Source organism: Lissotriton vulgaris, chromosome 1_1, assembly GCF_964263255.1.
Source record: "Lissotriton vulgaris chromosome 1_1, aLisVul1.2, whole genome shotgun sequence".
Lineage (NCBI taxonomy): Eukaryota > Metazoa > Chordata > Amphibia > Caudata > Salamandridae > Lissotriton > Lissotriton vulgaris.
In genome coordinates, this window is record NC_141685.1 from 1,102,038,676 (window position 1) to 1,102,064,787 (window position 26,112).

At 45.4% G+C, this 26,112-nt stretch overlaps 1 protein-coding gene across 1 annotated transcript in view; it reads left to right on the forward strand.

Moving 5' to 3' along the window:
* The window catches only part of LOC147748679 (A.superbus venom factor 1-like), a 1,557,217-nt gene that overhangs the window by 1,293,783 nt on the left and 237,322 nt on the right, over positions 1 to 26,112 (forward strand). The window contains exon 32 of the mRNA XM_086963549.1: positions 3,260 to 3,350. Coding sequence (XP_086819675.1) covers positions 3,260 to 3,350 — 91 coding nt within the window. The remainder of the gene's footprint in view (positions 1 to 3,259; positions 3,351 to 26,112) is intronic.

Consider the following 26,112-nt stretch of genomic DNA (forward strand, 5'->3'; position numbering starts at 1 on the left):
AGAACCTAGGCAGGTACATTACCCCTCAGCTCTTAGCCTTCAGCTCAGCTCAACAGATCTCTACCACAGGTGGCGTTCTTCTCAGCATATACAACCAGCTATGTGGCTAGAAGAAGACAAGGTAAAATTAACAAGGCTCCCCCTTGGTCAATTCTCTGGCTACACCTTACTGGTGGAAGGTCTGCCTCCCCAATGAATAACGGACTGGAAGGGTTTTTACTCGTGAGCCCTGTCCGCTTCTGACACCCTAGAGCTCAACCTGTAGCACTCCCATGTTAGGCACACGTACTTGATGCCTCGTTTTTCCCTGCACACCGCTTTCCCCCTCTTCTTATCTAGTTGGGAGATAAATTCAAGTGGTCTGGGCGGATCAATAGCCCAATTCCTCGTATTCTGATAACTGGCGGCTCCTCAGTTAATTACCTCGTTCTTTAGTACTGCCGCTTTAGTGTCCTTAGTTACCCGGCGCTGCCGCCTCCCGCTCCCCTCGCTTCACCCTGCTTACTTCAGTTATGGAGACACCGGCTGGAGTTGCTCGGTCAAGTACCAGCCTTCGGCGTCGTGGGTGAGTGTTCGGTAGGCGGGGACTGAAGAGCGTGGGGCCGCCCGGTTCGCCGCGGTCTCACCGGCGAGTCTGTTGGTGCTCTCGCTGTTCCGCCAATGAGGCGAACGGCGCTCTCGCTGCTCCGCTGATGAGGCGACCGGCGCTTCCACTCTTGGGCGCCGCCTCTTCCGACCGGCTGGTTGGCCTTCAGGCGCGGCTCCTATGACGCCGCTGGCTTCCTCACGGCTTCCGGACTCCGCCTCTCCTCAAACGCCGCCTTCCTCCGCCGACACACGGAACAGCTGGGCACTTCCCTCGCGCTTGAGACAGACGGACAGCTAGCGCTCTTCACAGGTAGGGGTCTCTGTTGTTTTCACCGCCTTTTCCCACAAAACGAGAGCCGATCACTTAGTGTCAGGAGGGTGACTGACGTCCCTCAGCCGGGTGGCACCGCGCTGATTCAATGTGCACCAGATTTGCCCACAGACTTCAGGGCAGGTATGCAGGGCACATCAGAGGGGTCGCAATGTTGCAATTTACAAGGGTCTTCTCACAACATGACCCGGTGCTCTATAATCTTTTCACAAAGTCTCAGATCACACTTGATGGAGGGTGTGACAGTGGGGTTTGGTCAGCCTGAAAGGGGGCCCACAGGTCGATCTGGTCACCACTGGTGCGCAATCCTCCTCCACAAGTCGCCTCTCTCCTCACTGGTCACTCCTGAGACTGCGCAAAATGGCTGCTGGTCACTGGCCTTTTATAGGGTGGCCTGAGACCTCTGGAAGCCACTAGATGGTTCTGGAAAGTTCCTCATGTTAATCTATGGGTCTGCTCTCCTGGAATGTCCGTTATGGCAGTTGGTGGACACCATTTTAGGTTCCTGGGTGTCCCTAGATTTTCAAGGAGCATAACTAGGCCTCACAGAATATGAGGGAAAAATGGCGTCATACTCAAGGAACACCGAGCCCCCTGACAGCACTGAAAAATCCTGGTGGACATATAAAAATAAAAATAGAAACTCTGGGAGGCTAAGGGGGACAAAAATAAATAATGTTGGTTAGAGTATCCCCAGATGCAGACAGGTCTAACAGCAGGTATAAATAATTAATCTAATCTCAAATGCTCCCTATAAATATAATTGTAAGCAACTACTCTCAAATGTGCAAATTTGCAAATATGAACACATTCATTTAAACCATAACACCATATCACAGAATCAAAATACATTTATGATTCAATAACTCAATAAATATCAATATAATTGATCCATCACTAAAAAGCCTGCAAATGATTCATAAAAATGTATTCAAATAGAAAAAAGCCTCTGGTTCGTATGTTCCATAATTTTTGGATGAACGTTTAATGAATATAAGATTCCTGTCAGTTAGAAATAATTCAAAGGAAGAATACTTACATAGTAGGAGGGCACAGAAGATTAAGGCCAATTACCCCATATGTACTTCCATCTCCTCATCTCTATTCAATCCTATGGGAAATATAGAATGTAAATCCAGAACATATATATTTCCTTATGCCGCAAAGAAAAGGGTAGAAAAAAAGAAAATCTTTTATACAACCATAGCACCCATAAAATGTGTTTTCCAGCAGTATGCTGCTTTCTACTGAAGAATATTTAAAGTTTCTATAATGAACAACAGCGAAGTTTGTTAAGTCTTGAAGCATAATGCGGTTATGGCCCTCTTGACAACTCCTCATGAAAAAAATTGATATTATCCACTGGTGATACTCTTGATGAAGAAACATGTGGAGATGTTGGGGTATAAAAGGTAGTGAAACTATCAATGTCTGTGTTCCTGTTTGCAGTTTTGGAGGAGTCAAGCAGTGGCTTATTTGGACCAGCACCAATAGTGTTGGTTTTACTGTGGAAGTTTCGGTACAACTGACTGATTAGGTAGAAGTGTCACAATTGTATTAATTTACTTGTTTAGAGTTTACAATCACATTAACAGTACTACAGAGAGGAGTTGTCGGCCTCACAAGGGTTCTCAACACAATGTTCAGAGGGTACAACTATATTACTAAATTAAGGGGTCCTACAACAAACTAGTGAATTGGACACAATGTACAGAGGGTACACATTCATTAATACGGAGCAGGGCCATTCACCTCTCCAAATGTTGAACACAATATCCCAGAGTTTATAGTTAGATTGCTGAAAGGAGGTGTTGTACACCTCAACAGGGTTTAGGACACAATAATCCATAGACTACAACTATTTTACTATAGTAAGGGGCTCTACAAGAAGTGGGAGGTTGGACACATGAAGATGCAAGGGAATCCTAAAACAATGTTGCAGCAATGTTTCCTGCACCGTGTCAGAAGATTGCAGGATATGCAAGATATTCTAAGGGGCCCCTGAACATTAGTACACTGTGGGCCATCAGCATTTACAATGCACCACAGGAGACTGATGTGATAGTCACAGTAGTTTAGTGCAGTGATGGTACCTTCGTGGCAGCAAGTGGTTAAACTCGTAGACCCAGGATGGTTCTAGCACAGGGACTTCACCACTGCAGGGTTTGAACACGATGAGTTTTGGTTTTCTTTTACAATACTCCACCCATCTTTCCTACGCTAAACTGGATTGGAGACAATTATATTTATCACAGTTTTATACTTTTGGGAATTTCGTCTCCTCTTTAGCTTGATAAATGCAGCACTAACACCATATCTCTCTGCCTCTTGTTGCTGTAGGTGATAACTGTGTACAATGCCATGGCTGCAGAAAAGGACCTTGCCTGTAAGAACTTTGACTTGAGTGTGATAGTTGAAATGGATAATTCTGGTAAGTGTCTATCTGCTCTTTTATTACTTCTGGAAGGCAGGTAATCTAAATGCCCAGAGATCTTTCACAGAAGCAGGAACATCTGCTATGACAATATTTCTAACAATCATTGTCAAAGTCAATAGGTTTCACCCATGCGAGACCTACTGGCATTGCCAATGTTTTTCAAAGATATTGCACAGCAGAGCAGGCTGCTATGAAACATCTTTAAAAAACATTAACAAAGCCAAATACTTCTGTGCAAGCTATTTGGCTTTGCTAAAACAAAGCACTATGGTGCGGCCATTATTGGACATGCCCAAAGCACTTTGTTTTTATTTACTTTAAGCCATCATCCAAAGCAGCCCGCACTGCTGTACAATATGCCTTAAAACAGCATGGAGGGCTGAGGTATCAAGCAACAAGGGGGGGCAAAGAATGTGTAGTGGTGGGTTAAAGAGAAAAAAAAGCAGGAGGGAAGGTTTTAAAAATGAATGGATGGCGGGAGGAGAGTAGGTTAAAAAGATTGCGTTATGACACCACGGATGACCCAACAGAGAGCAGGAGGAGGGTGGGGTGGCTGGGAAGGTTAACACCATGGAGAGCGGGAAGAGGGCGGGAATGAAGGAGAGGGACTGCAGAGGTATGCACTCTCTAATAGTGCCTGACGAAAACTTTTTAAAAGAGTACGTTCAGGAGTCTGCAGTCAGTATAGGACACTGGCCACCAGAAGCTGTACTTGGTCCATGCTCCACAGCAGGGGTGAAGACTGAAGCTCAAGAGGAAACCAGAGGTGAGGAGGTGGCACTGACCAATGGGAAGCAAGGAAACAAGAGTGACATGGGAGCCAACCTATGGTAAGTAATTTGTGGGCTCTAAGCCCCTTTAAGATGTTTTTTTCTTTACAAGAGATTTTACAAGCACAGTGCAAGCGCTGTGCGGGTGAAACCTAAAAAGGAGGACCTATAGGGCATCTTCAATCATGCTGCTCTTTAAATCTATTATGAGTTTCACATAGGATGATATGAGAAAACAATTCAATGAGTGTTGGTGGTTGGAGTTTTGAGTGTTCTGTCTGCTCTCTATCCCTGTCTGATTTCTTTGCTGAAGTGGCGGAATATGAGCAAAAAATACACTTACTTTTGTAGAACTGAAATAAATATAGAATGCATTCAGCAACAATAATAAAAGTTGAAAAGTGTCTCATATTCACCAATGTGTTCAAGTTCGAAGGCTTTTTATTGTTATTTTTATGATCTGTCCATTTTGGAGGATTATCATTAGTCCGATGTTGGGCTGTCCTCAACCATGAAATGATCATTACAGTATATACCAGTACACTTTCCCTAATCCCTGGTTTGTGTTTGCCTCCTCCAGCTTAATTGTGAGTCAGCTGGCACATGCAAATGAACCCTGTACACTGCTAACCCCCCTTCAAATTTTTTTGCAAAGCCAGGCAAAAGGATATTTAGCTATTTGGCTCATCCACTCTCTTTGGAAGGTGATAGCAGAATATCATAGTCAGAATACAGTCTGAAATAAGTATTGCGTGCTAAATATCATTTACAAAAATACTGCCTCATTGGAGTCAATAATAGGAAATCTACACCAGTAGGGGATAGTTCTGTGTTTGATATCCAGACAAAAAATCCCTTTGCAACTGAGTCATTATTAAGCCAATGTAGCGGTCTTGTGCCTAGTTATGGTTCCCTGCAGTAATCTCAATATAGCTATTGTTCTGTCAGGGACGATCTGGCTGGTGTAACAGAAGGCACCTGAAATATGCATCCCAACTTTACCCCTCCACTTCCCTGGATTGGGAGTAGACCTGAAAGTATTGGGATTGCTAACTTGTACTGGTGCTCATGCAGCTGTTAATGCAATACGTTGCAGCTGGGGCTCAGAATGTGCTACTTAAGTCCACACACTGTAATGCCAGGATGGTGATGAAAATGAGGCACTGGGCCACTGGCAACCACTATAGAAAGTGGTGCGATAGCTAGCAGTGAACACAAGCATACAACCTATACCACTCTTATTCTGTCTTGGTAAACTGGTGCCAGACACCTACATTTCTTGATCAAACACTTAAGCATTGATTACAAAGTGCTCTGTGCATTGAGGTACTTGTGCATGGGTCACTGCTTCAGGCCTGGAATAGGGATTTAAATACTTGGCCTGGAATTCACACTTTACCATGTGTGTAGTCCTTGTTCAGAGTCTGTTTATGTGCAGAAGTTCCTCCTGCTTTCAGACCTTCTGTGCGGAAACAACTGCCAGTTAAAGATCCTCCACCCAGCCACTGTAGAGACTTTTCAAAGCAAATTGAGACTACACAACATCATTCTCAAACAACTGCCATGACCAATTAGTTAAACATGGTCCCCCTTCATCCACCTCTAATAAAGGGCTAATTAAACTTTATAAAACTAAATAATAATATTTTTTCAGCAACCAACCGAGTGAGGCATTTAGCAAAAGCAGGCATGCATTCCACTAGAAATGTGTCTGTTAGATTTGAGGGTCTCTAGTTGGCAGAGGTAGGTACCTTTGACCAAATAGGGACCCTTGCGTCTAGTCAGGGTAAGGGGCTACACTCCTAAAATAACCCCTGCTCACCCCCTTGGTAGCTTGGTACAAGCAGGCTGATTTATCTCAGAGGCACTGTGTAAAGCATTTGCGAGCATATACAGTAATACTGTGGCACCACTACAGATGGACACCACACCGGTTGTATTATAAAAATAAGTATTTTTATATAGACTTAACACAAGACCAAATGACAAAAATCCACAGTACTGTACTCAAGATATGCTTAAAAATAGGTTGTTCTCTTGAAATCAGTCTCTAGCAACAGATAACTCCAACGTGAGTTATCATGACGTTGTGAAAGGAGAAATCCCAAAGTACGGCACAGACCGCGAGGTGCGTGGCGTCGGGCCCGGAGTCAAACAGACCCCCAAACAACAGTACCTTGGAAAAGTGATGAAAAACAAAGTCAGCTCACGTACGACATCGGTTCCTTACGAACCCAGGTGAGTTGAACACTCCATTCCTTACAGCAGCGCAGGGGAGATGAAATGACAAATCCTTACTGCATCAGGGAGGTGACGTCATGATGGCGCCAAAACCACGGTTCTTTACGATGTCGTGCCATTGATGGATTCTCGGTCACCCACGTCGAGGATCCGCTCCGCGATGTCAATGTCAGCTACGGAATCGATGCGGCCCAGCAGCCGGCGCCCGGTCTACTGTGCAAGTCAGAGCCGCGTTTGCGGCTTCGGTGCAGAAGACGGCGTCACTCGCCGGCATTGCAAATTCCTTCTGCAGCAGCTAAAACCGCGGTTGTAGATGCAGGCAAGCAGAAGGGGCGAAGTCTTGTATCCCTGAGACTTCAGGCAGAAGGCAAGCTCAAATTCAAGCCCTTGGAGATCTTCCTCAAGATGATGAAAGCACACTCCATTCTTTTTATCCTTCTCTTTGGCAATGAAGCAACCACTGCAAGCCAACCCCAACAACACGCAGCGTAGGGGTAGTCTCCTCTTTCAGTTTCCCGGTTCTTCTCCTCAGCAAAGGTTTGACTTCATTCTCAGAAGAAATTTAAAGTTCTGGGGTCTGGGTCCCCTCTTTTATACACTAACATTCTTCGTCCCCGAAGGCAGAGAGTGTCTGTACCTAGTCCAAACCAGTACTGGCCAGTCCTGGAGCACTTTATTGACAAGACTCCTTCTTTTCTTTGACAGTGTGGGCCAGGGACATCAGACGCACACAGGAGGTGGAGCCACCATTGTGGAAAGCAGGGACAGCCCTATTCAGGTCCCAGGTGCTCACCTCCCACTACTCTACATGCAGATTGGTCTATTCAGTCCTAGGCTGACTCACCCTGTCTCCTGGAATCCCCCAGCTCTTGTCACTCAAACTCCAGACAAGGTATACACAACCTAGCAGAGGCAGGTTTGGATAGTTAGACAAGAAAATACAGACTTTCTAAAAGTGCTATTTTCAAACGTAGAATGTTAAAACCATCATCCTGAGTTCAGGCATACTAAACTCGAATTTCTATCTAGTTCCCTGAGTCAGTTGGGATTATAAGATGTTATAATCAAACTGCCCATTCTGGCCTATGGGGAACCGGTAGTCTTGCAATAGTGGAAAACAAAAATGGATGTAATTCACTATCAGGACATGCCACACACATCAGGGCATGTCCTACCTTTTACCTACAATGCACCCTGACCTTGGGCCTACCATAGGGGTGACTAATATGCAGAAAAGGGAAGGTTTAGGAACTGGCAAGTGGGTGCACTTGCCCAGTCACCATGGCAGTACCGGACTGCACACAGGCTCTGTGATGGCAGACCTGAGACACACTTTACAAGCTGCTCCGGTGGGTGGCACAATCCGTACTGCAAACCCACCAGCAGCATTTGATTTACAAGCCCTGGGCACACACAGTGCACTGAACTAGGGTCTGATAAGTAAACCAAATAAGCCAATCATAGAGTCACTAATCCATACAGTGATTTATAATAGGGAGAGCATATGCACTTTAGCACTGATCAGTAGTGGTAAAGTGCCCAGAGTCATAAAACCAACAAAAACAGGTCTGACAAAATACAGGACGAAGGTAAAAAGTTTAAGGGATGACCCAGCAAAAAGGGTCCAACAGTGTTGTCCATGCAAGTGCTGTCAAGAGGCAGCATGATAATCAGCAAATAGAATTTGAAATAAATGATGTGATAATTCTAAGTTATTCTACTTCGAAGGTACACTCTAAGTGTTGCTCCTTCTAAAGCAATACATGACTACTAAAAAGCAGATACTATAAGAACATCTACTAAAAAAATACAGACTGACAACATCTCGACTATACTTATAACTTCCTAAAAAACTTTGGCATTTACTTAAACACACTGTCAAACACTTTTTTCCAGATATACTACAATGGTTGTAGATAGAATATTAGTTTCATCAATTCATATGATAAATGGAATATGAATATGGATGTATTAAACCAGGTCAAATGTTTTGTAGGGAAATCAATATTTACAGAAGCACGATTGCTTGCCCCTTTTTAAAAAAAAATGTTTTCCCAGTCCAAATTTTTCATTCTCTTGTTTGGGTAATTTTGTTTAAAAAACATTTTAGCCATTGAGACTTTCGTGTATCAGTAAATGTTAGGACATGAAACAGAGCGGGAAATCGGGAACCTTGTTGATTGCATGTCCTTCCTTTTATGAGCTGTAACCGATTTTTAAAAGTACCGCTGGATGGGCATCTCATAGAAAACATGCTTTGACTTAGCCAAAGATTCTGGGTTTAATGTAAAAGGCAGATACCTCAGAGGGAGGAAAGAGAGGGCTATATTTGTAAAAAAAAAGTCCCTTTTGCAGTTCACTGAAAGGAATGGAATGGAGGCTGGACGATACACCAAAATAGTCAATAGCATTAAGTGACAGTTGAAAACTCCTTCAGTTTACCCAGGATAGGATTGAAAAATCTCTAGGCAATGGTTAAAATACATGACTGAAATGTGCCACAGAACACAAAATACAATAGTTTGACAGGCGGGTTTCTGCTTCATAAACTGACACCAGCGTTTGTATCTTACATGGATGCTATTATGCCATTTCAAACAAGAACTTTGTTTATCAAGTTCAGGTTGGGTATTCTGCTAGTTGGAACGTTTAATAGTAAATTGAATCATAATAGAGATAAACTATCACCTTTTTCATCTTTCAAGGATAGAATAGAGGATATTGATCACTCGCTGTTATGTTGTGCCCTATATAGAAGAGAGTAACATCTTTACTATTGGGGGCCATTTTTGTTACTATGCAATTTTTACACAATATCTTAGACTCCACTCCTGGATACTCACTCTGGCCAGCGTTCAAAGATTAGAAGTCTGAACCATTCCAAGTCCAATCTTTCCCTTACCAACATTAAGAGTTTATTGCATGGTACCTGAGAAGGTTTGTCGGGGATCATTTTGGATCCATTTGTGGAACAAATGTCCTAACAGCCTTCTGCTTGAGCGTTCGTCATTTCTCTGATGTTGTTCAATACTTTGTCCTGGCTTGACCTGGAACTCACACAGAAGTTAAAGACCAAAAGGGAAACAGTCGGAACACCACGGCCTCAGCCAGGCGTGTTCCGACATCACAAGCTTAACCATGCTTGCCTTAACCACGCATATGCCTTAACCACGTATATGCGTGGTTAAGGCATAGGCGTGTTCTAGTTGCTAGCTGGCTGGCGGAAGCAGAAGTGGAAGGATCGGGAGAGGATGCAACGTGGTGAGGTAACTGGGGTTTTAGGGGAGGTGGGGGTAGTGTGCATGGGTTTTGGGTAGTTTTCAGGGCTGCGGGGGTCAGGGAAGGTTTCAGGGTGGGGGGGGTCTGAAGTTTTAGGGCCCAGGGCAGGGGACAGGAAAGGGGCAGTTTACAGGCCAAGTGGGCAGTTGGGCTGGGTCAGGCGGGAGGGGGGGTAGGTTTTAGAGGGTGGGGTTGGTTTTCGGGCTCAGGGAGGGGGTATGGGGGTCGGAGTCGTTTTTAGAGGGCTGAGGTTTAGGACTCAGAGCAGGGGACAGGAAAGGAGCCATTTTCATGCCAAGGGGGGAGTTGGACTGGGGCAGGGTGGTAGGCTTTAAGGGGTTGGGGCTGATTTTAGGGCTCAGGGAGGGGGGATGAAGTCAGAGTCATTTTTTGGGCCTAGGGGTCAGGTTTTAAGGATCAAGATAGGGGGTCAGGGTAGTTTGTAGGGCTGGGGTGCGTAGAATGGACTGCAAGAGGGTCGAATTTTAGAGTTAAGGGCAGAGGGCAGGAGTGAGATCGTTTCCACACATGTCCCTTTACCAATCATGTCTTTACCAAGAAATTGCATGACAAAGGGATGCGTGGTAAAGACACAGTCCTCATTAAGCAGTTCAGGCATGCGTTGTTGAGGTATGCGTTGTTCCATTACACAACCAGGGCCAAAGCATTCAGGTGGTTACAAATAGATGCCATTTTGTCCTGGCTTTTTCACCAGAAGCTATATTATTTGTTTGGTTTCTTCCTCACTGATGAGAGGCTGTATTCCTACTGGTATCAGTTGGCTCAGGAGCTGAATGTGGGTTTTCATCTTCATTTGATTACTAATGGTTTATTTTTTAATTGTTTTATGATGATATGTTTCACCTGGCTAGCTGTACTATTAGCGTTGGCTGCAATCCTACTGGATTGACTCGTAGAACTTGGTCGTATTGACGATTTAGACAATTAGCCAATCCTTATTTCAGTCAAGTTATTTCTTTGTTCTGGATCTCACTTCTGAATGTCAGCACATCGAACTCACTTGCTCCCAGTTTGTTTGGCGAGCCTGCAGTACTCATAATGGTTACTAGAATAAATTGATTTGTATGCTTCTAAAGCTCATGGTTACCGGAACTGTAAATGTAAATGTAAATAGATACTTGTTCTTGTTGTTACCACTTGTTCTGGTTGTAGATTCAACTGCAAAAGACACAAGAAACCTAATCTCGGTGGCATGAGAGCAGTTTCCAACTGGATGGCTACTAATTGCCTCCAGTGTAACGTCGGGAAGACAGAGGTAATGCTATTTGGGAAAGCGAGCATGCTCTGGTCCCCCGACTGGTGGCCTTTAGATCTTGGCCCCGTCCCATGCCCTAAGCCAACTGTTAAGAACTTGGGGGTGAAACTGGATCAGAACTTGAGCTTAAAGGAGCATGCTAACCATGTCACAGGAGCCTGCTTTAGAACAATTGGCCAGTTAAGGCGAATTTTCCCTATGCTGCCTGATAATCACAGGAAGACCCTTGTACAGGCCCTGGTAATAAGTCGCCTCGACTACTGCAACGGCCTCCTCATATCAGCCAATGAGGAGGCGTTAAATCGTTTGCAGGTGGTCCAAAATACGGCGGCCAGACTAATTCTAAATGCCCCCGCAAGGACCCCGTCAAAACCCCTGTTAACACACCTCCATTGGCTGCCCATACGACAACGTGTCACGTTTAAAATCTGCTGTTTAGTGCATAAATGCCTTTATGGGCAAGGCCCTAGATATTTGGCACAAAAATTTCAGACATACAAACCTGAACGTCTATTGCGGTCCAGCAACCAATGTTTATTGGAAATCCCCACTATAAAAAAAGCCAGACAAGGTGGACGTGCCCTATCATTTATAGGCCCAACCATGTGGAACAAACTTCCATCTGACCTAAGACACAACGACAACCATCTATGTTTTAGGAAGGCCTTAAAAACTCTGCTGTTTCAGGTAGCATAACTTTTCCTGTGGTTCCACAGAGTCAACATATTCCAGAACCTTTTGCGAGCAAAGCGCGGAGATACCTCTAGGTCGATTCTGGCGCGATATAAGCAATTAAATAAATAAATAAATAAATAAATAAATAGAGAAATATAAGAAATGCGCTTTTTGTGTAGTCAGCCCCATATTTTTGCTGGTTTTTAGTGCTTCTGTTTGGATTCTTCGTAAGAAATTGCATCTTGAGAGCAGTAGCATCGGCCACACAGATTCATTTGGCAGAGGAAACAGTTTAACGAAAAAACTTGTGTGGCATGTGCCTCTTAGAAGCTGAAAGAGGTATCTAAAGGGTATGGGTTGGGGAGGATCCTGTAAAATGAGAGGCATGTGTAGTAATGGCTTATACCTTTAAATAGAACTTTGTACTTGACATGTGGTATGTTTTCATATAAACGTACTTAGGAGATCTGTTATCTGTTACTGGAGAGACTGCTCATTCTTATTCTGACCTTCCCTCCAGCTGCATGTATTAATCTTTACTCGTAATTAAATACTTCAACTACCAGATCGACTTGAGGATTCTTTTCTTCATAATCTTAAAGGAATGTTACTACAATTTTTGGCGACATGGATGGTGATTTTTGAAGAAATTTTCAACCGCATATGTAAAGAAGCTTCAATGTGTGAACCGAGCGTCCTTGGATACATTTGATGAAATTTCCTTTGTTAATACCTTTGAGTATTTTACAGACTTTCTTCGTGAGTACCTTTTAAATGCTGATTTCGTCTGCATTTTTGTGGGGAAGTTCGTGGACTTAACACTTAACCGATTGTGTTTTTGAAGGAACTTTATTGGATTTTGTTTTAGTGCTTTTGTTAACTTCGCGCATTGGATGTGTTTTGGGCCAAAAGCAAGAAAGTTTAGCAGTTTCAATCTCAGAGATGCGTTTTCTGCAAGGTATTTACCTTTGAAACTCTGCTCCTCAACGTCTTTCTTCAGCGTATGTGGCTTCAGAACGTCCTTTGTGTTGTGAGCGAAGCACCGTGATGTCTTAACCTTCAGCGCGCTGGTGTTTTCTTTAGCATTCGAGTGACGTACAGACATTCAAGTGACGGCTCCACATTAAGGCCAGTGTCATTACGTCTTTGCGTACCCGGCGGCCATCTTTGAACAAGTAAACTCCGGTTTCCATTGCTACTACACCGGAGATTTAAAAGCGATTTTCTCCACGTTATCTTTAGCTTTGAAATTCTCAAAAGACTGGCGGTATTTAAAATTTTCATTTTATTTTTTCCTGAAGTATACATGCAACTGTTGTTCAAGAAGGCACTGTTCACGAGGTTTTTGTTTCAAACCTCCAACTAAGGTGGTGTTAGATGACTGTTGTTTTTAAAGAGTCATCATTCAGGTTTTTCAGGTTTTAAAGTCTTTATTTCGATGATAAAATCATAAAAGACAGAGTTAAAAAACATTTTCGGGCACTTTAACCACTAGAACCATATTGTTGTATTGCATTTCGATTACACTAGAATCACAGTCATCATTCACGAAGTGGTTGTTTCCATAAACTAACAACTATTATTATTTCAGCTATTTGACTTCCTCAAAGCTTTCAATTATGTCGTTGGAAGTTAGCGTTTCGCAAGCGAATCCATCAGGGGACAAAAGTTCATAGAATTTACAAATTAATTCACCCAAGGAATTTTTGTCAGTCCCTGGAGAACCTGTCGTTTCTTGGTTGGATTGGAAAGCTTATTTTTTGAATTACATCGCAAACTTAGAGGATGTCAACAGCATATTTTCTCCTGAAAGGAAAAAAAGAATGTTGTTATATTCACTTGGTCCTGAGGGTTTGCGCATTTTTGAAGAAATGCATACTCATAACAGACCTGAAGGAGACTTAGATGTTTTTTAAAGTGCTTTATTAGATTTAGATGACCATTTTTCTCCCTCAGTGTGTATTGCTGTGACTAGGCATGCTTTTTTCCACAGGAAACAAGGGAAAAATGAGTCTGTTGAGGAATTTGTTTCGGCTTTAAAAAAATTGGCAAGGAAGTGTGAATTTGCTCAACTGCACGATGATTTAATCCGTGACCAAGTTGTTATGTATACTAAAACCAAAACGTTGCAGGATAAATTATGGGTTGAGGGAGATAAATGTCTTAAGGATATAATTGTCTTAGTTAAAAAGGCAGAATTGTCTGATCGTTTTACGAAAGCTACGTTATCGCATGATAACAAGATTCCAGATTCTCAACAGATAGTTGGGAAGGTTGTTGAAAAAAGGCAACATATAAGAATTATAAGACGAACAAGTTTGAGAAAGGGAAATTTGATGTACGTGATAGAAGGAAATTGGAGGGCAATGAGCAAAAGAAATTTAGTAACATGATTTGTTATAGATGTGGGAGATATTCACATGCAGCTACGTTTGAAAAATGCCCTGCAAAATTTGCCAAGTGTCTGGAATGTGGACTGGTTGTTCATTTTTCAAGAGTGTGTAACAGAAAAAATAAGAAAGTTTCACAGAAAAAAGTCACGTATGTTCAGCACGACGATGACACCTCTGTGTCAGAGTCGGTTGATGATGATGTTCAGGTGAACTTAATTCAAAAGAAAAATATAGTTTTAAATATCATCTGTGACATATCATCAAAACCTTTGTGTCATATCTCTTTAGGGGGCATCATTGTTCAATTGGCTGCTGATTGGGGTTCACCTTTCACTATAGTACCTCAAAAAATTTGGGAGAACCAATTTGTGGACAAAATAGGAGGATGGTTGGAACCCAACGATGTTGCTGCAGAAGGGTATACAGGTGGAGAAATTGATATGTTAGGATTCAGGACTCTCATTTTTAAATTTAAAGAAAGGCAGTCTATTGGGAAATTGTATGTGGCAAGAGTTGGTCCACCGGTACTAGGGTGGAAAGACCAAAAATTACTAGACATCATCCTCAATCCAAACAGTAAGGAACAGGTTTTAGTGTCCTGTGAAAGTGTGGACACCAAGAAGTGGGTAATACAAGAGTTTCCTGAAGTATTTGAGAATCACATGGGGAAATTGAAAGGTTTCACTCATAAGATCCGTTTAAGGGAGGGTTCCATTCCCAAAATTTACAAAGCTAGGAACATTCCATTTATCATCAGGGAGGAGGTCAAACAAGAGTTGGATAAAATGTTGGAAAACAAAGTTATAGAACCTATTGAAGCTGCCGGATGGGTTTTGCCTTTGGTCGTAGCCTGAAAGTCCAATGGTCGAGCCCGTTTGTGTGTGAACCTAAGGCATCTTAACGATAACATTATTGTGGACCAATTTCCCCTCCCTAGAATCGATGAAATGCTTTCTCTTACACGAAATGCAAAGTGGTTTTCCACTTTGGATCTCTCCTCTTCGTATGACCAGGTGGTTCTGGATAAGCAGAGCAGACAGTTAACTTCTTTCTGTACTCCATTTGGATGTTATAGATTTATTCGCATGCCGTTTGGGTTGGCATCGGCCGCTGCCGTGTTTCAGAGGCTGATGTCGAACCTATTCAACCACATTCCTGAGGTAGTTGTCTTCCAAGATGACATTCTGATTATGGGCAAAGACAAAATTCATCATGATACTTTGTTGAGGGAAGTTTTGTCCATCCTCAGAAATAATAGTTTGATTGCTGAAGGCAGCAAATGTAAATTTTCAGAAAAACATGTTACTTACCTAGGTCATGAAATTGATGGGTCAGGAATCAAACCAAAAAGCTCTTTAGTGGAAGCAATTTTGAAATCTCCTTCCCCCAAGTCGAAAGATGAGTTGAGGTCATTTCTGGGCCTGGCAGAATTCTATGCAAAGTTTGTAAATAATTTCTCAAGCAAGACATATGACATGCGCATCTTAATGAAAAACAAAGTTCCTTTTTACTGGAGTGATAATTGTCAAAAGTCTTTTGAGACTATTAAGGAGTCTATTGCACGAGCTCCTGCATTACAGGGTTTTGATCCTATAGCTGATTCCATTGTTACTACTGATTCTAGTGGTACAGGTTTGGGAGGCGTATTATCACAGATAAATAATGAAGGCAAAGAAGTTGTGGTTGCCTTTGCGTCTCGTTGTTTGTCCCCGACAGAAGAAAAATACTCTGTCATAGAAAGGGAGACTCTAGCGTGTGTGTGGGCAATGGAGTATTTTAGAAAGTTTATTTGGGGAAAGAAATTTCTCTTAAGGTCAGATCATAAACCTTTAACCAAACCATTGACTACAGAGGGCCTTTCCAGAGCATCGGCTAGAATAGCCAGGATGTCAATGAGAATCCAAGATTTCGTGTATAATGTGCAATATGTACCGGGGGCTAAAAATGTCATTGCTGATTTTCTCAGTAGGCACTCTTTGCCTCTCAAAGAAGTTGCATCGGATCCGTGGAGTGATTGGTTTGTGGCTGCAGTTTTTGAAGCTACTCCAAGTCTTTCAAAGCAGATGTGGGAGCAGGAGTATGAAAAGGACAAGGTGTTGCGTGATGTTTCTAACAAAGTCATTCAGGGATGGTGTAAGAATGACAAACTTGATCCCAACTTTAGACCATTTTGGGAGGTCCGAGATGAATTAGATTTGGATGGAGATTTTTTGTGTAGATCTGGAAGGACTATACCTCCTTTAGGCATAAGAGGAAGGATAATTGAGTTAGGACATGAAGGTCATCCAGGTATCTCTAGGACCAAGAAGGGTATTAAAATGTTGTATTGGTGGCCTGGAGTTGATTTAAGCATTGAAAGACATGTTCGTAATTGTATTCAGTGTGAAACTTCAGATAAAACAATGAAAACTCTCAATCCTCAGTTGTCATCTTTGGAGTGTCCTAGTTTGCAGAGACAAAGTGTTGCTTTGGATATCATGGGACCTATAACTTGGCAGGATGATGTGGTTAAGTACATTTTGGTGCTTGTTGATTTATTTTCGAGTTGGCTTGAGGTGGAGGTTGTAACCAAGGTGTATACACAGAGTGTTATTAGATTTTTGGAAATGTGTTTTTTAAGAGAGGGTTTTCCTGCATCTATTCTGACAGATAATGGTGTCCAGTTTAGATCAGATTTGATGAAAAGTTTTGTCACAAGTACAGGCATTGAGCAAAAATGTACTGCATTGTATCATCCCAGAGGCAATTCTGTGGTAGAAAGAGTGAATAGAATGCTCAAAGGTGTATTACAACTAGCAAAAAAGAGTAACAGGAACTGGGATGATGAATTGTATAAATTAGTGTGGTCTTACAGAATTACAGAACACAACACTGTTGGTGAAAGCCCTTTTTGTTTGATGCGGGGGAGATTTCCTCATTGCAAAATCAATCCGGGGTGGATTGGTAGAAGTAGGAAGGTGGATTGGGACTCTGATAAAGTCAGACAATCCATTTTGAAATCACAGTGTAAGAATAAAAAGTATTTTGATGAAAAGCATGGTACTAGAGAGGTGAATATTAAAGCTGGACAGTTGGTACGTGCTAAGTCAGGCAGGAAAACAGGAAAATTGCATTCTAAGTTCTCTGAACCCAGGACAATAACTAAAGTTATGAAAAATACTGTGGAATTGGATGATGGCACGATCCACCATATGAGTCGAATTGCTTTGGCAGGGAACATCTGTATGGAAGGATTAGACAGTGGTAGTTTAGGAAGAGACTATTGGGGGCTAAATGTGTTTTCTCAATTTGAAAAGGAGGATGGTGAGGTGTTAGAAGATCCTGTATTAGAAATTCCTTTTCAGACACATACACGGGAAGGGTCAGAAAGGCGTGGATCAGAAACTCCTGCGGGTTTACACAATGGTTTGATTGGTGAAACTCCACATTCACACAGTGAGTTGGTTTGCACTCCTGACACTCTTAGTATGCATGGCTCATCACAGCGTGAGTTGTCAGATCAGACACTTGCAGAAGGTTCTAATCCACAGGAGATGGTCAGTGTAGATAGAAACTGTGTTTCTGATAAACATACTAGACACTGAAGGGAAATTGTTCCTCCTAAAAGATTTGAGGATTTTATTCGTTTATTTGGTTACAAATATTTCTTTTTTTTATTATTTCTTTTGTTTTTGTTTTAGAAGGGGGATGTGTAGTAATGGCTTATACCTTTAAATAGAACTTTGTACTTGACATGTGGAATGTTTTCATATAAACGTACTTAGGAGATCTGTTATCTGTTACTGGAGAGACTGGTCATTCTTATTCTGACCTTCCCTCCAGCTGCATGTATTAATCTTTACTCGTAAAAATTAAATACTTCAACTACCATATCGACTTGAAGATTCTTTTCTTCATAATCTTAAAGGAATGTTACTACAGCATGCCGGCAGTAGCTTTTCAGGTGGAGGCCATGCTCTGGCCAGGTGTGGGGACGTGGGGGGAGTCCTGAAGTAGCAGCAGCAGCGCAAGAAGCCCCCAGCACTGTGGTTTCATTCATTAGACTGGGGTCAGGACGGCCCCGATGAGAAGGGGGGATCGTACGCAAGAGGTGCGAGCAGAAAGCCATCTGCACGGAGGGGGTATAGCAAGTGGTGGGATGCTCCACAACTCTATTGGCTTATAGTACGGGGGACTCGCCATACTCTTGGGTGGTGCAGCTGTAGCTGGTCGGGAGGGTCTAGGGCACGGGGTGTTGTACATCGCCTTCAGAGGGGTCTCTGCGTGGAACTTGAATATGGTTCGCCTGCAGAGCTGTGGTGCCAGGGAGGGGGGGAAAAGGTAGGAAGGGACAGAGGGGTGAAAGGAGAGCAGGGAGGCAGGAAGAAAGGGGGCATATGAGTGGGGGGTGAGAAATCGTTGTAGTATCTGGATATCTGGGGTTGCAGGGTAGCTGAAGATGAAGAAGAGTGGGTGGCGCAGGGCAGTCTGTGTATGTCTGCCTGCAGGAGTGCTGATGGGGAGTGACACTAGCGCATGGGGCAGCTGTGCATATTGGAGTTGTTGCTGTCTGGGCGACATTCTCTACTGTAGGATTCTCCTCATTGCCTCTCTTCTTCTGTTGGAAGGGTTGCCCTACCTGAAGAAACAGGTCAGCTTTGTCCTGGAGATTGCAAATGACTCGCTTGTGGGAGGCCGTGTGGATCATGGCCACTAGCCAGCATTGTGGCTTTAAAAGCTCTGGGGAGTGTCACAAATCATGCAGAAGGATAGCAGCAGGGGTAAGTGGTAAACACAGAGGAGTTGTGGCGCTCAGCACCCGGCCCACATAGGCCCAGAAGGGTTGCACCGATGGGCATTCGCCTATGATATGGGTCGTGTTGCATCCTATGTTCGTGCATCTCCAGCAGTTTGCATGCGGGAGTAAGCCTGCCCTGTGCAGTTTCGTCTAGAAGCTCTTCCCATTCATCTTCCCCATAGGAGACCAATAATCAGGTTTGCCCGCTGGTGAGGAGATCTCGCGACAGGGGTTGGAAGAAGAGGTGGGAGGTGAGTACAGGGCGAACGTCCCCCCTTTGTGTTTCCCACATGTATGCAGATACAATACCACTGGCAAGGCCGGTAATGACCAAGGGGTCGGTCCTAAGCATTTCCTCAGACAGTGATGTGGTTAGGTGAATTTCCAGGACTGCGGCGCAGGGAGGCCAAATTCCTCTCTTAATTGTGTGAATGTCTTGAGGAGCTGGTCCAGGGTGTGTATGCTCGCTACCTTCCACAGGGGCCAGGATAGTTTCTACCCGTCTATGTGTATGCCTGCATTCCATTAACACACAAAAGGAGGTCCTAGGGGAGTATTTTAATGACCCAACTGCTAAACCCCCTAACTATCAGTAACACCAACAGAAATTAGCAGTGAGTCAAAGGCTAGAACAGTCATGTATCCAACTGAAAATGAGAAAAGCTAACACTTTGAGCGAGTTCCCATCAGTCCACCATCGAGACCGCCCTTCATCATCTGGGATCTCTTACTCTGGATAACAAATGGTAACCCATAAACTACCGACTGTAGATATTACATAGCCAGGTAGAAAGGGTCCAAAAAACATCAACTCAGATGTGACCAGGGTGTGTCACAATGTGGGAACTGAATAGCAGTGCTAGAATGAAAATAGTGCAAGTGATGAAAGAAAAGAGAAAGCTCTAAAATTAGGTAGTGAGAGGAGAAACAACTTTAATAGATATCCTTCCACTCCTAAACTAATAAAAAACAGTGCAAGGTGTAGTATAAAATATTGACTACTCCCTGAGATGATAGGTCGACAGGTTTCTGCAGTCACCGGAGCCAATAGGTCTCCTGCTGCTTCTTCAGGACCTTGACAGTGCTACTGCTATATAAAAAGTGAAGATATCACCTGATTAGTGCGTCTCCCCAACCATTTGCTGGGGAGGAACAGCCCACCTCACCTGGCACCAGCTCAGGTAGTGGGTACACCGCTCTCTCCGTCGATGCACCGGGCGTCCCTCTGAAGCTCTTTCGTAGGGAGAGCTTCAGTCAATATTTTATACTACACCTTGCACTGTTTTTTATTAGTTTAGGAGTGGAAGGATATCTATTAAAGTTGTTTCTCCTCTCACTACCTAATTTTAGAGCTTTCTCTTTTCTTTCATCACTTGCACTATTTTCATTCTAGCACTGCTATTCAGTTCCCACATTGTGACACACCCTGGTCACATCTGAGTTGATGTTTTTTGGACCCTTTCTACCTGGCTATGTAATATCTACAGTCGGTAGTTTATGGGTTACCATTTGTTATCCAGAGTAAGAGATCCCAGATGATGAAGGGCGGTCTCGATGGTGGACTGATGGGAACTCGCTCAAAGTGTTAGCTTTTCTCATTTTCAGTTGGATACATGACTGTTCTAGCCTTTGACTCACTGCTAATTTCTGTTGGTATGCCTGCATTCCCCCACAAGGGTGCTTTCTTGTGGAATCATGGGTTCAAGCCCATCAGATGGTTGCCAGGCCTTGTGCATGGCCGATATGACCGGATTGGCGGGGTTTTGGTGGCTTGTCCCTGACCCATATACAACGGAGAGGCCTGTCTCTGTAGAATGCAGGTGCCTATCTATGTGTACCCATTGTGGCACATCATGAATTCCTGGTAGCCCATATGCCAGTTGGGAGAGCTGCAGTGCAAGAGCAAAGTGTTCTACTGACAGGGGGCTCAGTCGTCCCCAGGAGCGGGAGGACTGAGATCACAGAACACCACCTGAAAAATGTTATAATGGAATCGATTAAGCGTAGCATGGTGAGAGGTACCAAGGGTATATATGAAGCGCGGGAGGGTGACGATGCATACTGCTGCTACTCTACCCCACATGGAGAACCCCAGCTCCTTCCATTTTTTTAAGTTGTGTTGCATCTGGGTGAGCAGAGGGTTTAGGATATCCGCCATCATTCCCTCCACCCCTTTGTTCACCAAGACATCCTGGTATTTGAGGCGCGAGGGTTGCCAGTGGAAGGGGAGTCCATGTATAGCCTCCTTTGTGGTGCCTTCTGAGATGGGCAGAGCTTCGCTTTTGTCCCAATTTATTTGTGAGCAGAGAAGGATGAAAAGTTGCTTTTAATTTGAAAAAGAAACGGCAGAGAGCGGTGTAGGTCCCTGAGAGTGAGCAGGATGTCCTCTGCGTACAGAAAAGCTGTCTTCGCCCAGGGGCTTGTGGTAGGGCAGGTTAGCTATTGTGTGTGCAATCTCCTTCTTACTGATCTCTCCCTCAAGGGGTTCCCTGCCCTTGTCCAGGAGGGGGGGAGGGCCGCTTCTTTGAGGAGGTAGCCAGTTTGTCCTCGTCAGCTTGCGTCCCTGGGGTGTTGTAGAACAGAGAAAATGTGTTCAAGATATCCGGAGGGCGGGTGAGTGTTTTGGCCAGTAGTCTTTTCCCCCTGCTGATAGTATTTCCCTTTCACCCTTTGAAGGGCGTATTCTGCCTTTGGGGTGAAAAGGCCATTCAGCGCCATACGGGCATGCTCCAGAGATCTAGGGTGTTGTAGGGTTGGTTTTGCTGCATATAAGTGGGTATAGGAAGCAATGTTCTTTTCTAGCTCCCTCTGGCGGGCAGCTGTTTACCTATTGGCCTACGCTGCGTCCCCTTAGGGGTCCTCTGGCGCTGTATATTCATGCGCCAGGGCTTGCGGACTGGTCTGGCCAGTCCTACCTCCAGCGATAGGAGGATAGGAGAGTTTCAGAAAGTGCTGACTCGAATGTGGAATTCTCGGACAAGCTGCACCGTCCTCTGGAAGACCAGGAAGTAGTCCAAGCAGGAGAGCATGCTGTGGGTCAGAGAGGTAAACAGTGACTTCTGCGTCGGCTGGGTGGCAAAGACCCCAGTGGTCAACCAATCCATTGTCCACCAGTATGTTGTCCATCACAGCTCTGTCCGCTGCATTTCTCTTGTCAAGGGGGCCTGTTCTATCCAGAATTGGGTCTTGCAAAAGGTTCCAGTCCCCACCAATAAAGTACTGCAATGCGCCTCTCTCCACGAGTAAGCGATTCAGTTGAAGAAGGAATGATTTTTTTGCTCTCATCGGGGCATTTACTGATCCTATGCAGACATGGGCCTCCTCTATTAATAGCTTGGCAAATGCGTATCGTCCGTCTGGCCCGTCCACGTCCATGACACTATGGCCGGGAGAGATTTGCCTATGAGGATCGCTCCCCACATCTGCGGGTGGGTACCGTGTTCGGGCACCCCCCCCCGTGCACTGCTGTGTATCACCTTCCCCACCCAGTCCCTGCGCAGCTTATCAGACTCTAGGGCATCCAGGGGTGTTTCCTATAATGGTGCTACATCTACCCGCTTTGGTTGAAGGTAAGAGAGTGCATTTTTCCTCTTGATATAGAAGGCGAGTCCATGATCGTTCCTTGTTACTCCACGAAGAGGGTAAGTGGTGTCCATGCTGAGGAAGCAGTGCGGGACGGGCAATGGCAACTGGTCATTTAAGGTATGTTAAGCACCATCAGTGGTGTGTAGAACACATTGGAGGGCAGCAGGGGTCATTCTCGCCTTCTGTGCTTGTGTGGGAAGTGGGGCATCCGGGGTGGTAGGAAGGAAGTGGGGAGGGAGCCGAAGGTAGAGAGGCTCAAATGTAGATATATTGAGAAGAGGGGAAGAGGAGGGTTGGAATAAAAGAGCGGGTATTAGGCAGAGGGGCGAGTGAGGCAGATAGGGTGGGAGGGGTGCATGAGGTCCTTCTGGTGAGGTGAAGAGAGAAGGGAAGGGAGGGGAGGAGGATGAGGGAGGGGACAGGGTGTGGGTGACGGGGTGCCCTGGCACACAGCAAAAAGTGTTACAGTCTAGTGGGGCACCCGAAGTCGGCGGTGGCTCAGCTGTGGGCATGGATGTAGGTTGCAGGAGGGGTAGTATGACTCAGTAGGGGGGTGTAGATGGAGGGGGTGGGGTATAACCAGAAGGAAGGGACTGTTGGCTGTTATGCAGCACTGGATATCCTAAACTTTCAACCACGGGTCACAGCTTGCTGGAGCGCTGCTGCGAGGTGGGGGCCCCATCGGAAGAGCAGGCAATGTCTAGGGCAAATAGAAAGAGTGTCTACACTATGCGGGCTTGGGTGCATGCAGTGTTGGCAAAAGGGGGAAAAGGGGCAGTGGTGGCCCAGGGGAGTATCCTGATACAGCGTGGTAGTGCACTGATCTTGCCCAGGGCACAATGAGGGTTAAATGCATACAACAGATGGAATTGAACTAGAGGCAGTAATGCCAATTATGTTACAAGTAGCAAGGGTCATGTGAACCACCTCTGCAGGTGACATACTGCATATACAACTATTCAAACAGTTAACACAATTAACACAATGAGGGCGATACTCAACTTTCTGGGGTTTGGGAGTCTTTTTTTTCTCTGCATAATGTCCTCACCCAGTTCTGTCTCTAGTATGGGAGGCTTTGGTTAGGCCCAATTCGGTCTCAGTCTGCATCCAAAGATGGTTTTAGAGGGGAGCGGAACTTGTCTCTGTGTTGCTCCTGGATAAAGGCAGCCACCGTTTGAAGGGCCGATGCCTTGTCCTCATGGGAGCGGGCAGGCCTCTCAAGTTCCCTGCAACCCTGGGTGGAGTTCGCGGAGTTGGTTACGCGAAACTCAGCGATAGCAAAAATGCAGTTTGTGGTGATTTTCAGTTCTGGATGCTTGTCCGCACTGTGCAATCATTGCGAACGGCACCATGCACAGCTCAAGTGACAGCTGCTTTCCTTTCTGCTGCTCAAGCAGATTTTTACTCGAGCAGCAGCTTTCTCAACGCGAAAGGGCAGTTTCTCAATGCGAGCGTTCGCGAGCATACACAACCGCTCACAATGAGAAACCTGACCCCGCCCCCACGTTGAGAAATCATGCCGGGAGGTTTATTTTCCATGCTTATGCTCGCCAACTTGATGTTGACGATTGCGAACAAGGAAAAATCTCGCCGGGAGGTGGATTTTTCTCGCTTGCGCTCGCCAACTTGACGTTGGTAAACGCAAATGAGGAAAAAACTCTGCAAACTCTGCGAGCAAAGTTCACCGCCCAGGGTAGTTCCCTGTCACGGTGCCGTGAGCTGCTGGTGTTCCGTTTTCTGTTGCTTGGTGTCTGAGGGGAGAGACCGCCATCTTCGGGGTGGTATGGTGTGTGTCGATGTTCTGTGGTCCTATGCATTCCAAGAAGAGTCGCGGGTCCTCTGGACCATAGATGTCCTTGGAGCCTCCATCTTTGGTGATGTGGAATGTAAATGTAAATGTCAAGGTATTTGTAGAGCGCACTGCCACCAAGCGGTTTCCTGGCGCTATTACTCATACCGCTGTGGAACCCTTCCTGGCTTTCCCTGTGAAGTGTCCACTCCTGGGCACCCCCAGGGTGAAGCCAGGCATCCTAGCGCTGTTGGGGCCGGTGTGGAGGTTAAGCAAGCTATTGCCCAGAGTTGCAGCATGGGGCCCATGATTAGAATAGGCACCGAGGCGAGAATTGTCAGGTCCGAGGAAATTGAGCCCAAGACCCGCAGAGGCGGGAATTGAACCCTGGTCCCGGGCCAGAACTCTGCATCAGGGTCTGCCGCTCTAACCATTGAGCCACACTCCTCCTTGCTGGAAGCAAGCAGGCTCAAAGAGCCTGTATTTGATGTCCATTTGGCACAGTTGTGTCCTCATGGAAAGAAATGCCTTGCGGCGATTGTTTGTCTTCCTGGAGAAGTTGGCTGCCATGCGGATGTCATGCCCATCATATGTGAATGGGCCTTGGGTGGGCGCTGTGCCCAACAGCTGCCTTGTCTGTTCATGTCTTAGGAAGCAGGCAATGAGGGGTCGTGGGTGTGGTGCAAAATCCTTGTGCGGAGGGCCAATGCTGTGGGTGATCTGTATTTTCAGTGGTGGATTGAAGGTGATGCCAACCAGGTTCAGGAGGATATCGTGGAGGAACGCTCTGGAATTTGGGCATTTGATTTTCGCCGGGAATCCAAAGGAGCGAACACTGTCCCTCCTGCTGAGGTCCTCCAAGTCGATCAGTTTGCTGCAGAGAAATAGTAGTTCTTGCCTTGTACGGATTCAAGGCGACCCTCTACAGCTGTCAGCCTTTGGTCCAGCCCCTCTGCTCTTGTGTGGAATCCCTCAATGTCTGCCCTTATCGACTTTGCTTCCGCCACTAGAGAGGAAATATTAGTGTTCACCCCTTCTAGTCACCGACTGATGGCTGAGATTTCCAGCTGGATGCGGTCCATGGTCTCACCTTGTGTGGAGGCCGGAGTGGCCAGGAAGGGGCCGCTTATGGGGGTGGCGCCCTTCTTGGACATATTGTGTGGCTGTTGGAGCACTTCCACAAAAAGGAGTTGCCTGGAGGTCTTGCTCCTGTGCTTGTTCTTGGACATTCGCCTTTGATCCCAGAGCGGTGTGCTATGGCAGTGCAATGGCTCAGCACAGATCTGTGGGGTCAGGACTCTGGTGTTCCAGTAATGGACCAGCTGTAGCTATGTTCAGTGGGTGATCCAGGCATGGGTGGTGGTCCCCTGGGTGTTCCAGCCTTCTGCCAGGGTGTCGTTGGTATCCGGGGTCCGTGTGGATTCGGTATAGGGCTCCCTCACCTTGTTAGCATGCCTTCTTTCTGTCAGGCCCCTGAGTGTACTTGCGTCACGGGGTCAGCCATCCCATGGGGAGTCATAGTTGGCGCCTGCCTGGTATTCATGGACCCCGCGCTAGGGCTCAGGTCTGGGCGCCGTGATGCGAGGTCCTTGGGGACTCTCTCTTGGGGGGTTGTGTTCAGGACTTCCCCCACCGTTTTTGTGCTGCCGCCTTAGTGCTTCTCCTGACACACTTGCGCCGTCTCGATCCTGCTGATGCTCAAGGGGGCCGAAGTAGTGATGTTTCTTCTGTTAGGCCTCAGGATGCACTCCGGTCGCGAAGCGGACTGGCCATCCCTCGTGGATTCTTGGTGTGGGCCTGACAGGCCTTTATTGGTTGCCGATGCCATGGATTATGCATTGGGGCTCATTCTTGCTCTTACATTGGTGCCCTTAGCCTTGGGCCCTCCTTCTTGGGGGGGCGTGTTCGAGACTCCTCTGTTCCATTGGTGCTTGTGTGTTGGTGCCCTTAGCCTTGATTGCTCCTTCTTGT